Genomic DNA, 13,922 nt, shown 5'->3' on the forward strand with positions numbered 1-13,922 from the left:
TGAAAGAGGAAAGATTTAGATTAGATACAGGGAAGAAAATTTTTTCTGTGAGGGCGGTGAGGTGCTGGCACAGGTTGCCAAGGAAAACTGTGGATGCCCCATCCCTGGAGGTGTTCAAGACGAGAGGCTTTGAGCAACCTGATCCAGTGGAAGGTGTTCCTGCCCATGGAACTGTATGATCTTTAAGGTCCCTTCCAACCCAAACCATTCTAAGATTCTGTGAATCAAAAGCACTTCAGTGTAGGAGTCTAACCCGCTTTAAAGTATACCCAGTCTGGAAAGCATCTTCAATGTCGTGGCTTCTCTGTGACCAACACCTGCAGTCAATGGTGTGTGAGTAGTCTGTAAGTCCTGTCCCCAAAAAACAAAGGCAAGACAAACAAGTAGTGAGGTGTCACAGTGCAGACCTGTAAAGCGGAATCCTCGGTGCTGATGGAGCAACATCCACCCTACAGGTTACTCTGGGATTTTTCGTCAGAGCAGCTGTAGTCTGGTGTGGTGGGCTAAATGTCCATTAATGGTCAAAGCACATCCTCCAGTTCCAGTTTCATCCAAAAAAAACCCCATACTGCACACTCAGATCGCTTCTTGATGCAGAACATGGTATGGCAATTGGTGACCATCAGGAGCATCACTTATATGCACTCCTGATCCAAACTGAAACACTAGTGCATCAGAGGCGTCCTGCTCTAGCGCTTGGCTTAACAAGCAACACAGTAAACGTGTGAACCCACATAGCAAAGCTTAACTGGCATCAACACTGACAAAGTCTCTTTTATTATTTTGGAGTGGGTATCTCCACAAGTGTCCAAAAAAATTGTTCATCTTCACCAAAGGGTGCCAGATAATACAGTCTTATCCACTGAGAACGTGTGAAGATTTAGTTTCTTCCAAACCCATCATTAACTTCCATGAATCATACGAGTCTGTGAGCGAGAGCCCTGCAGCTTGCCACTTCTTGCAGAACACAGGCACATTAAGTGTTCTCCCTGGCAAAATGGGCACTCACCGTATAAGCAGAGCCAGTGGCAGAATACACAATCTAAAACAATGTGGGTTTTAAGCCTTTACAAGTCCGCTAGTAAGCACGGTGTCTAAAAGGAGAGGTTCTCTCCCTGCTCCTGAGAGGTAAAGCAGGGTCATTTTGAAGACTTTTAGGGATTTTGAAGGTGCTCAACTGATCCACGGTATCCAAGTTCCAACTTGCTCAGCAAGATGTAACAAGAGGCAACAAGATACCACTGGATGCAGGCATATTCCCAGTATGAATCACAGAATGGTTTAAGTTGGAAGAGACTTAAAAGACCATCCAGTTCCAACCCCCTTGCCATGGGCAGGGACACTTCTCACCAGACCAGGCTACTCAAGGCCCCAGTATGAAGGAATGCCCTTTCACAGTAAGGACAAATTCTAAGATATCAAATAATTTTATTTTGGCTCATTATGTTGAAGAATTTTTCCTGTCTCTCAAAACAGACAAACTTCTACACAGCATTTCCACTAGAAGCAAAAGTGTGGAAGAGAAAATTCTCTGACAGCTTAGCTGCTGTAATGTACCTGAAGAGAACAAGCTCCCAGTCTTGCACAATGGGAAGAAAAGTAAAATACTTTCACTGTTTGCTCACCATTTGTTAGGAAACATTCCCAAGCTGTCTGGCAAATCGCATCAAGGAACACTGTTATGGCAATCGTGTTGTTACGGATAATCACTGTCTTGCATTCACCTCAGAAAGAGCAGCTGAGTCACCTGCTGGGGCAGCTGTGAGAGCTGCACTTGCCCATGCACGAAGGGAAAGAAACTGCGTGCAAGAGAAGGAACGAGACAATCCATCTATGCAGGCATGCACTATTTCCCTGATCTAGGAACGGTAGATCCCACTTTTAACAGCAGTCTTTCAATAATCATGTTTCATCCAAAGACGGAGAAATTAAATTTGTTTAATTCAAATGTTCAAAGCCAACAAAACACTTAACTGGTCTGACTCTTCTTGCAAATACAGCAACTTCCACGTTATGCTACCTCTAGAGGAAAGAAAATTTTAGACTTCATAGAATCATAGAATGGTTTGGGTTGGAAGGGACCTTAAAGATCATCAAGTACCAACTCCCCTGCCATGGACAGGAACACCGCCCACTAGATCAGGCTGCCCAAGGCTCCATCCAACCTGGCCTTGAACACCTCCAGGGATGGGGCGTCCACAGCTTCCCTGGGCAGCCAGTGCCAGTGCCTCACTACCCTCATCATGAAGAATTTCTTCCTAACATAAATCTGTCCCTTTCCAATTTAAAGCCATTCCACCTCCTCCTATCACTTCACGCTCTTGGAAAAAGTCCCTCCTCAGCTTTCTTGTAGCCCCCTTCAGGTACTGGAAGATCACTATAAGGTCTCCTTGGAGCATTCTCTTCTCCAGGCCGAACAACTCCAACTATCAGCCTCCTCATATGGGAGGTGCTCCAGCCTTCTGGCTGTCCTTGCAGCCCTCCTCTGGACCCTTTCCAACAGTTCCATATCTTTCTTATGTTGAGGATTCCAGAACTGGACACAGGACTCCAGGTTGGGTCTCACGAGAGAGCAGAGGGGGAACAACCATCTCCCTTGCCCTGCTGGCCACACTTCTTTTGATGCAGCCCAGGATACGGTTGGCCTTCTGGACTATGAGCGCACATTGCTGGCTCATGTTCAGCTTCTCATCAACCAGCACCACCAAGTCTCTGCAGGGCAGCTCTCAATCACATCATCCCCCATCCTGTACTGAAACCATGGATTGCCCCAACCCAGGTGTAGGACCTTGCACGTCGCCTTGTTGAACCTCATGAGGTTCTCACAGGCCCCCTTCTCCAGCATGTCCAGGTCCCTCTGGATGACATCCCGTCCTTCTCATGTGACATCTGCACCACTCAGCTTGGTGTCATCTGAAAACTTGCTGAGGGTGCAGTCGCTCTTGCCGTTGGATTGCTTTTTAAAATTTTCCTTTAAAATAAGTTCTGCACAAATCAACCTATTCCATATAACCAGGAAAAGAAGCTTAGATGACACATTTTTGCTCTCACTCCTGAGAAATACTTAGTGATAAACACCCTTAATTACACCATTTCAGTCATTTAAAACTCTACCCTAAAGCCTCACTGGTCAGAAACCTGCCATACATTTCTTTTGGTAGGTCTGAGTTGGAGGATTTAATGATATAGCATTGACGTCATAGAATCACAGAATCATAGAATTCACCAGGTTGGAAGAGACCCACCAGATCATCGAGTCCAACCGTTCCTATCAAACACTAAACCATTCCCCTTAGCTCCTCGTCCACCCGTGCCTTAAACACCTCCAGGGAAGATGACTCAACCACCTCCCTGGGCAGCCTGTTCCAGTGCCCAATGACCCTTTCTGTAAAGAATTTTTTCCTAATGTCCAGCCTAAATCTCCCCTGGCGGAGCTTGAGGCCATTCCCTCTTGTCCTGTCCCCTGTCACTTGGGAGAAGAGGCCAGCACCCTCCTCTCTACAACCTCCTTTCACGTAGTTATAGAGAGCAATGAGGTCTCCCCTCAGCCTCCTCTTCTCCAGGCTAAACAACCCCAGCTCTCAGCCGTTCCTCATAAGGCCTGTTCTCCAGCCCCTTCACCAGCTTTGTTGCTCTTCTCTGGACTCGCTCCAGAGCCTCAACATCCTTCTTGTGGTGAGGGGCCCAGAACTGAACACAGGATTCGAGGAGCGGTCTCACCAGTGCTGAGTACAGAGGGAGAATAACCTCCCTGGACCTGCTGGTCACGCCGTTTCTGATACAAGCCAAGATGCCATTGGCCTTCTTGGCCACCTGGGCACACTGCTGGCTCATGGTCAGTCGGTTGTCAACAAACACCCCCAGGTCCCTCTCCTCCAGGCAGCTTTCTAGACAGACTTCTCCTAGTCTGTAGCACTGCATAGGGTTGTTGTGCCCCAAATATTGTCATCACTAAAAACAGAGAGACAGAACTTCAAAAGCACTGTTAAAGATGCATCACCGTACATGAAACAATTTAACAAAACGTATATTCTAAATAAGTGAAATTATGAAACCTACATATATAATAAATAATAAAACAACCATCTGATGAAGCCCACTTACTTAAGATGAACTTCAGTGCACTGGCGCTGGGGAGCAAAGCACGCAATCGCCCAAACCTTTATTTCAATTCCAGTGTGAAACTGTTTATTCCTCATGTCCCAGACTCCTTGAACTGGTGTCGCAATTGCTTTATTCTGGAAACAGAAGGAAAAATCCAAAACAAAACCAAAACACTAATGCAAAAATCGCTTCATGTTAAACAAAAGTCAGTTATGCTTCTGCTTCCCTCCGATTACCAGGTTATTTATAGTCTTGAGTCTCTCTCTCTCCACTGTTCAAACATCCATCCTATCTTACGAAGACCATTCTATCACTGTAGCAAGATAGTTTGCTAGCCTGGTGAAAAACAAAGCTCATAAATCTTATACTGTTAACTTTAATTTCATAATTATTGATAATATAAATCAGCAGCAGGCAGAAATTAAATATGGATAAGTCAGATTCATGCTTGCTATGTAATGTCACCAAAACGTACACTGCTACAGAGACTTTACAACTGCTCAGTGAAACTTCCCAAGAGTGACTTAATTTAAGCATTATCAATATTTTACCCCTCACCAAGCAGAAGCAAACAGTGGTTCCATGTCACTCACACAACTCTAGAACAAACATGAACAAGCTGACAAAAGACGATCAGTTACTCAGCTGTGCCCTGTGCAAACACTTTTTTTTCATCCATCAAGCAGACATTACTGTGATGGATTATCTAGAGGACAAGGGATATAATAAGATGACTAAAGTAATTCTACTGATGTTAATTACCTTTAATAAGTATTAGCATCCAGTAGATATTTTAGACAAGTTAGCACCGTGCCTGCCTTCTCATCTAGCAGCAACAGCAAAAATCTACAGGGATTTCTCAGGACACACAGAAATATGATTATTTATTTTGCCAAGAGTCTGCTGGAGGCAAGACCTCCCCAGATCCAACTTTTCATTGCTTATCTGCCCTTAAGCTCTTGCTCCCCTTGTTCCCCTCCAGTGCCAGAAGAGCTCAGGAGAGCACTCTCCCTAATCGGGATCAGGCAAAGACAGCTGGGTTGTCTTAACCTGTCAGTGAAGGAAGGTTTGAGTTAATCTGACCAGTTTACCTGACAAGACACAAGATCTTCTCCCATTGCGGGTTTATGGACAGTCTGATTTGTGCACAGGGACAGAACTACCCTCAGCTGGCAATGCATGATCTCAAAGAGGTTCATCTGAAGTGTCCACAAATTAATTTATCCTAGCCATCAAGGCATTCACCTTGCGTAAGAACAAGACACATTAAATAATGGATAGAAAAATCCTGTTTCTCGCGCTTTTTTTGAAAGACGCTCAGGAGGAAGATTATGTCAGAAAGACCATTGGAGAAACCATTGTAAAGAAAAAAAACTAAGCTCCATCAGGAAGACATGCCTCTAGATTAAAACATGCAGACAGAGGTAATAACGTAACATAGTTGTCCTAATACAGCCTCTCCACCTCTAACACTCAAAGTCAAGAAGTAGTTTGGAAAGATTTCAGAGTTAAAAGGAGGCAAAACTGAACAAGAATAACTGAAGTTGTCGCTGTTCCTCTCCACACACACCAATTTGAACTACTATTTGCAGGTTGCTTCTTGCAACACACAATGTAACAGAGCATGAAAGCAAAACCAGCTTACACACATTTTTCTCTTAAGTTTATGTAAGTGCATTTTTATCCTAGCTTTACTTTCCAAAATAAAGAAGGGACTGAGGAACAGAGCATCTTCACGCACAACATATCCATTGCATTTAAGGACTTTCAAAAACTATTTAAGCTCTAAACATTACACCTGTGATGATTTTATCCCATTACACGCAACATCATTCATTTAAAGCAACCATATCATGGAAGTTATCACAGCTGGCAATCGAAGCTACCGCAGACTGCACAGTATCTGTTTGACATACCCTGCCTCCATAGAGGATTGAAGGAGGTTGTAGGACTCTACCAGTCACATCTGTCATTTCATCTTTGACCATTATTCCAAATTCACGAACATAGGGGTCAGTATTAAAACTCGCACTCCGCATCTGAAATGAAAAGGAATTAAGATATTTCTTGCAGAAAAACAAGTTCTTTTTATAAGATGTAAAACTTCCTGAGATAACCTCTATTTAGGCACATACCCCTACATACGTGGAATGCCATGCATGCAGAGCTTCTTTTAACTCCACTTGGGATACATGGATGCCTCAAAATTTGAAATAAAGCACTAAAAAAACCACTTGAAAACCTTCTATAAGAATGCATTTCTCTCTGTCTAATGGAGAAGGACTTATTAAAACAAGCTCATAAACCTATATGTAGTGCACAATCTATTCAGTATCTGCTAATGGCAGGAAGAAAATGAAGGCCATTACTACACTTCGCTCATGTTCGACAAATACTCACCAATTTGCTAATCTCTTCTTGACGGTCAGGTGCTGATCTGGCAGTCGCTCGAATCATAGTGGAAGTCTGATTGTCAGTGAGTTTCTTTATGCATCTTTGTCCTGCCACTATGTTGCACACCTACAATATCCCCACACAAAGGAAGTTAAAAAAACACAATACAACTGTTGTTTGGTTTGCGTTTGGTTTTTATCGCTGCACTACACAATTTTTTCTAAAGCTGGCTACTCAAAAACCAGTTTGCCAACATTTGGGTCTCTTTCCCCCACTGACCTCCTTCCCCCATTCCCATAACACAGCATCATCCAAAAGTTTACTTGCCTCAAGAGGAAGGTACGTGTGTTTCTGCTCCTGTCCAACTTGTAAACATGGAAGGTGAGGATAGCGTAAAACTAATTTGTGCCTGTCCTTAAAATACTGAGCTACAGTGCATTCAACTGTTTGTCCATTCTCCTGCTGAAGTGGGAATCTATTGGAAATCAAATATGAAGATAAACCATCACTTTATGTAGAATACGTTCCCACGCTGGCTCAATACATTTCTTGGTACAAGATAAGCTTACTGGAAATTAAACCTATCTTGCTGAAATGATACAAGTGTACTTCAATAATTAAGATTTGTGCATCTTATAGAACCAGACAGGAGGCTATTTCTGTCATGTTCTCAATACCTGAAGCTATAAATTAAGTTTCCTAAGAACCAGTGTCTTAGAGACAAACACTAATGTTTTCTGTTTATTTGGGATGCTTGCAGTACTGTATTTTATGATATAGAATCATAGAACAGTAGAATTGCTTGTTTGGAAACAACCTTTGAGATCATCTACTCCAGCTGTACCTGTCCATTACCAAACCACATCCCTGAGCACCCCTCCACCTGTCTTTTAAATACCTCCAGGAATGGTGACTCCACCATCTCCCTTGGCAGCTCACGTCGGTGCCTGAGAACCCTTTTGGTGAAGAAATTTTTCCTGATGTCTAATCTGAACCTCCCCTGGTACAACTTGAGGCCATTTCCTCTCATCCTATCACTTGTTATTTGGGAGAAAAGACCAACGTGCATCTCACTGCAACCTCCTTTCAGGGAGTTGTAGACAGTGATAAGCTCTCTCCTCAGCCTCCTTTTCTCCAGGCTAAACAACCCCAGTTCCCTCAGTCACCTCTCATAAGGTTTGTTCTCCAGCCCCTTCACCAGCTTTGTTAACCTTCTCTGGATGCGGTTCAGCACCTCAATGTCTTTTTTTTGTAGCACATGCCACACACAGAAGATAGTAAGCCTACTCTAAGAGTCGCAAAACCACTTCTTGCATCATAAATGCTTTTCTCTTTCTATATATTACAAATATGTTCCCATATATGCATACACATTTGCATCTGCTTACATCAAAGTGGCACAAATGTTGTCTTTTCATTACTATCATCACTGAAACAAAGCCCAAACAATTAAATATCAGATTTATATACTGATCGGTTATCTTGTACAAAGCTGGTATCAGTTTTGTTCCTTAAGCTACTTTCTTAATAATGGGAATAAATACCTCCATATTCAAGTTATCTGGAAATCTCTGGTTAGTGATCAAAAATCAACATTTTTTTCCAGAGGAAAAATAGGTTGGTAATATGTAAGACTAGAAAGCTAATCCCGTTGCCAGTACTTTTCTACTCAACAGTTCTGGGAAACATGCTACTGACAGGGTATCTTGTTCTTTCAATGCTGAAGAAATCCATAAATGAAAACAACAAACCAAAGCAAATTTAAAGCAAAGGCATTGGTTCAAATGCCACAACATTCATAACAGAATAAAAATAGAACAAAAAGAACAATAAAATTGGGAAAATACTTCAAGGTTTGTTTTAAATGCACAGACCAAACAAAGCATCATTTTCAAGACTTTTCCTGTCAGTAAGGCAAGCCAAGATGTTTCTCCAGCCTGAGTTTAAACACATGCTTAAAAATAAGCAAAATACTTTACGTTTGGTGACTTGCTGGTCGTCTGGTGACATTGCACACTCTGTACTTCCTTTTCATTTGTCCACAGTGTGTTATCTCCACCTTCAGACCTAAAAATTGGAAAATACATTATCAGCATTTCTTCCAAATCAAGGCATCAGGCCCCTAAATTGGTACATAAAAACTGAAACTACACTGAAACTGTGCAGTAAAGCTATTCAGCATTTAGTGTGTTCTCCAAGCGCGAAAGGGTATCCCAGACAGAACTCAAAAAAACAGCTTGTAGTCTTCAAATTCAAAACCTGCCAGCTTCAGTCAAAATTAGCCGAAGAATCTGAGAGACACGATAAAACCCCAAAGCCCCAAAAGCTCACAAATAAAGCTGAATGCATTCAGTGAACTCCAGTTCTGTGCCTCTAAGGTAAAGTCCAGGATGGCATAAGGACAAAAGGCGCACGGAACCTCCTTGAAACCAAAAGCTTGTTTTGACTTTATGTCTAAACATATACTGTCTGTGAGACCTCCAACTATTGCAACCAAACCTGAACTGATGAACTGGGGAGGGGGAAGTACCCATGCAGCCTCTAGTGACCCAAGGCAACGAGGCCATGGGGCTTTATTCCTCGTGAAGACAAATTACTGTTGCAAACCCCTTGGCCAAAAAGCTGAGACTACCTGAAAGCCAGTATCTTCTAGAAGAATAAATAATTCATTCGAAACCAGCACAACACAGCTACTTGTAAAGAACTGCTTTTAATTTACCATTATCCGCAAATATAAGCTTGGATACAGCATTTTCACTTATATTTCTTGCTTAAGCACAAACAGATGTAGGTGGGCTATTGGATATAAGAAGTTGAATGTGTAGGGACAGGATAGAGGAAGCTGTAGACAGAAATCCCTTGTATATGTGCATGTGTGCATAAATTCAGGCTGCTGGTGAGGAACAGTGCATATTTCCCCTATCGCTCAAGGCTAATAACTTGCCAAACAACATACTCATCTTTCCACATAATTTGTTGCAGCTCAGAGTACCATTTATTGTGAAATCTTCAATAAACATCAAGCTTTCGTGAATACTTCCAAAATCTGTATCACAGTATTTTCATGAAAATATAAACTGCTACCTCAATACCTCAGTTTACAACCAGCCTTGCTGCAAATTTGGTATGACTTCTTCTACCTGAAGCATGAAAATCCTCACAGAAAAATGACAAAAACAGCTGGCAATCCAGTGCCTGACTATTTTAACAAGGATAATTCCAGGATTTATTTATACTTTTCTTGCTAAATTCTACTTGGACAAGGACTATTTCTTGGACATTTTGTGGAAACAAGGAAGCCAACTGATAGATTTAGGGAGTCTGCTTTTCTTTCTTAACTCGCTTTCCTTCAGTCAAGCATATCATGAAGGAAGTACCTGGATTTTCCAGAAGAGGGGAGATTTAGATTAGACAATAGAAAGAAATTTTTTACTCTGAGGGTGGGGAGGCACTGAAACCAGTTGCCCAGAGAAGCTGTGGATGCCTCATCCCTGGAAGTGTTCAAGGCCGTGTTGGATGGGACTTTGAACCACCTGATCCATTGGGACGTGTCCCTGCCCGTGGCAGGGGGGTTGCAACTGGATGATCTTTGAGGTCCCTTCCAACCCAGACCATTTTATGAATCTATGAAACCTTCAGTGAACACAAACAGTAAGATTCCTTCCTCCTACTCTTTGATTCAGTCATTACATATTAGAATATCTGTAATTTACTTCCAGGAGTGTATGTGTACAAAATACACCCAAGTATGCAAACCACATTGCTAAATTATTAGCAAAACCTGGAATATGAAAATCTTGACAGCAGTAATGAGGAAAATTTAAGACCCAGTAATTTTTTTTTTTTTGTAAGATTAAAATTCCAGTCTTTGTAAATGTTTCAAAATCATTAGATTAGGAACCGGAGTATCTTTGTGATGGAACTCGGACTGGCACTACCAATACATTTCAGAAGTGAAAAAAAAATGTTTTTGTATTTCTAACTGTGAACTCATTTACTTTGGAGATGGGGGTGCTTTAAAAAGACTAAAGCACCACAGTAAATATAACTTCTGAATACAGTAAAGCCATATTACTTTGGGAAGATAAATAGTTTATAAGGAGGCTGACATAATAAAATATGCTGTTCTACATGCTGAGAAGCAAAGATCAGTAGTACCTCTGCACTGAGATGCTCTTGGATGCCAACACGCACCCATAACTGTGATGTGACACTTAATGAAGTGACTGGATGGTGGCAAGACACAAATAAATGACGATGTCAAGAGAACTTACACTTAAATGAAGAGAAGCTTGCACAAGCCACAATCCATTAACTAATCTCACTAAAATAAATTACCATCCATCTGCTAGAAACTTTCAGTGCAGCCCATCACTTAAAGTAAAACATATCACATTCGTGGTTTCACTAAAGCACTTCCATTAGAAGCAAAGCTAATTAAACTACCCTACTACCCTATATGTGCAACACATTAAAACCATGTGCATACACAGTTACCACTGAGTCTCAAAGACACTCCATAACTTACTTATGTGCATATCCGAGCTCTAAATGTGGCTGGGTAGCACCTCCCATATGAGAACAGGCTGAGAGAGTTGGGGTTGTACAGCCTGGAGAAGAGAAAGGCTTCGGGGAGACCTTAGAGCAGCCTTACAGTACTTAAAGGGATTGTAAAGGAAAGTTGGGGGGTGCTCTTTATCAGGGAGTGTAGGGATACGACAAGTGGGAACACTTTGAAGCTGAAAGAGGGGAGATTTAGATTAGAAATCAGGACAAAATGTTTTACTGTGAGGGTGGTGAGGCACTGGCACAGGCTGCCTCAAGAAGTTGTGGATGCCCCCTCCCTGGAGGTGTTCAAGGCCAGGCTGGATGGGGCTTTGAGCAACCTGATGCAACGGAAGGTGTCCCTGCTCACTGCATGGGGGTTGGAACGGGATGATCTTTAAGGTCCCTTCTGACCCAAACCATTCTATGAGTACCTTCTTATACTAGTGATTCACCAAATCTGAAGCCACACACTTACCCTGAATTGACTCAACTTTGCTTATACTCACAAAGTGACTCTGTCAAGCTACAGAGATTAACCATGTAGTAAGAAAAAAGGACAAGTAGACTGAAATATAAAATTGATCAGTAGATTTCTGAAAGTTTTGAAATATGTGGAAGTAATAAAGCAATTCTTTCCTCTCAGTTTTGTTCAAAAAGTGTATGCACTGTTTGTTCTGACAATCTGTTTCCCAACAAGGCCATTGCTATAGAAAATATTTTGAAATGCATAGTGGTAACACATCATCAGACAGAACAAAGCAGTTATAAGTCATTTCATTATTACCTTTTATTTCTTTGGTAAACTTTACCCTTTGGGAATCTGTCAGAGGTTTTTGTTGTTCTTCAATACTTTTGAAGTCCAAAACTTCACATACAAACTCGATAACTGGCTGTGCTTTGTAAAATGCAGTTGCAGACACTGTAGACAAAAAATTTTAATGCTATATTACAACAATACTGAGGAAATTCCTTAGAAATCCAACATATGGAACTAAATTTTTGTCTTCACATAGAAAGAGCAAGAAGGAACAATAAAAGATTTCTGTGGGACCTACCATCAATATTTAACATCATTTTCCACAACGATGGTCTGACTGACTGATGGAAGCCAAACCAAACTTCTCTGCCACCACCCAAGGGATTTGAGCACCCTTCTGATGCTGTAAAAAAAGATCGCCCCACAGGAGTATATCTGCAATAAAGAAAATAAATTCAGAGTGTAAAATTAAAGCAAAATAATTGCTAATGCAAATCCCTATTCATAAAAGCACAGAAATGTCGGTGCTTCAAATTACCAGTCATCTGAGGTACCTCTCAAAATCCAGCTGGTTACAGTAAGAAACAGGCTGCTACTCGTGTTTGTTTAGATTTCTTTGAAGTATACTCCTTAACATACCCACTAACTAAAAAAAAAAAAAGCATAAATAACTTTTTTATATATTCTTAAAAATTCAGATCTGCTTTGGTAAGAAAATAATCAAACATGTCTGCTCTTTAACCAACAATGTAATAATCTCTATACTTGTGCATGGCTTCCTCTGAAACCCATGGAAATTTTGTATGGGTGAACAATTGATCAAGCAAATATTTGCGCTGCCTCTTTCTTCTTGTTAATGTGGTTCCGCACGCTTAATATCAACCTGTTCAAAACCAGCACTAAAGTATTTCTCTGAACAAAGATGTGTGACTAACTGGTCTGGGCTTTTTTTGTGATGCAAAACCTAAAGCGATTTTTATATTTTTTTCATCCTTAATGTCAGGACAATATCTACGTAATATAAGGCTACTGAAAGATATTTACATAAATTTAACTCATTTTCCCTGTTTAGCCCTTCAAAATGGGAAAGTTCAGCCCTACTAAGCTTCGTTCTTTAATTTTCAATTGAATGTAATTTGAACAGTGGTCCTAAGTGATTTGGTTCATGATAGAATTAAATCCAGGAGTTCTTGAGTTTGACTGCAGATGCTGTAGACCCCATTTGCTCGGAGTAAAACCAAATCACTTTTCAAGTTTTTCTTTTGAATAAAACCAGTTATACTGGGTGACATTAATGGCCCCCCAGCACAATATCACTTATACAAAACTGGAATTAAACATCTGCCCTGGAACACAGAGGAAAAGGGTAACAAGCATTTTCAAACCACTCTCACATGTCTACAACCTCCAACTACTTTCCATGCAGAGAGGGCTTCCTTCTCCAAGGCCTGCAGAGAAAAGGGGTACAAGCGAGACGGCAGGACACCCCCAACTCCAGCACACATAGATGGAACGAGTCTTAAGACCAGTGGGGAAAGGGACTTGTGTCCAGGCTGGAGGCTACTAATTCCACTGTGTGAGCAATAAAGCACCATATTGCCTCTTGCCTGAGCATGCCATCTGCTAGACAGTTCATATTTTGGTTGAGCTCTGAAAGCACGACCTACTCAAAAAGCCACCGCAGCGATTCAAGTAACACCACAACCTCCTAAACAACGTCAAGGTCTTCCCCTCACCTCATGGAAGGCAAGTGCCTCATCACTACATCCAGTGCCTGGATGGTTTCAAACGGGACACTTGGCAGCCGACCAGAAAGAGCATCATGTAATGCCTGCAAACTCACACAGGACATCCACTTTATAGCCACCTTAAATATTCTGTCCTTTCCTTCTCCTGGCAGCGTGACCTCCAGTTCCACCTGCAACAATGCCAAACAACAAACCAAGATGATTCTTTCCATTCAAAAGGGAAAACAGAAGGGGCTTGGAAGGGACGATGGATTCCTCTGAACAGCACTAGGAAGTATGAGAGGAGACAAAAAGCAATGATGAAGAAACAACACACATTAGGCACAGCCTCTTTTTACAGCTAGATCTTTCCAAAGATGTAGTTCTGAAAG

The 13,922-nt window shown here is 41.6% G+C and overlaps 1 protein-coding gene across 4 annotated transcripts in view; it reads right to left on the bottom strand.

Moving 5' to 3' along the window:
- The window catches only part of AGO2 (argonaute RISC catalytic component 2), a 124,183-nt gene that overhangs the window by 76,196 nt on the left and 34,065 nt on the right, over nucleotides 1–13,922 (bottom strand). For 2 of the 4 annotated variants that reach the window (XR_011337216.1, XM_069854725.1), the window contains exons 4-11: nucleotides 13,540–13,724; nucleotides 12,102–12,238; nucleotides 11,831–11,965; nucleotides 8,478–8,565; nucleotides 6,826–6,973; nucleotides 6,505–6,624; nucleotides 6,021–6,143; nucleotides 4,105–4,238 (exon numbers count right to left, since the gene is read on the bottom strand). Coding sequence is in view for 3 of the 4 variants with exons in the window: in XM_069854725.1 (XP_069710826.1) it covers nucleotides 4,105–4,238; nucleotides 6,021–6,143; nucleotides 6,505–6,624; nucleotides 6,826–6,973; nucleotides 8,478–8,565; nucleotides 11,831–11,965; nucleotides 12,102–12,238; nucleotides 13,540–13,724 (1,070 nt within the window). In the remaining variant the exon portion in view is untranslated. The remainder of the gene's footprint in view (nucleotides 1–4,104; nucleotides 4,239–6,020; nucleotides 6,144–6,504; nucleotides 6,625–6,825; nucleotides 6,974–8,477; nucleotides 8,566–11,830; nucleotides 11,966–12,101; nucleotides 12,239–13,539; nucleotides 13,725–13,922) is intronic. The other 2 variants (XM_069854726.1, XM_069854727.1) reach the window with 2 other exon arrangements.

Source organism: Phaenicophaeus curvirostris, chromosome 3, assembly GCF_032191515.1.
Source record: "Phaenicophaeus curvirostris isolate KB17595 chromosome 3, BPBGC_Pcur_1.0, whole genome shotgun sequence".
NCBI classification, from domain to species: Eukaryota; Metazoa; Chordata; class Aves; order Cuculiformes; family Cuculidae; genus Phaenicophaeus; species Phaenicophaeus curvirostris.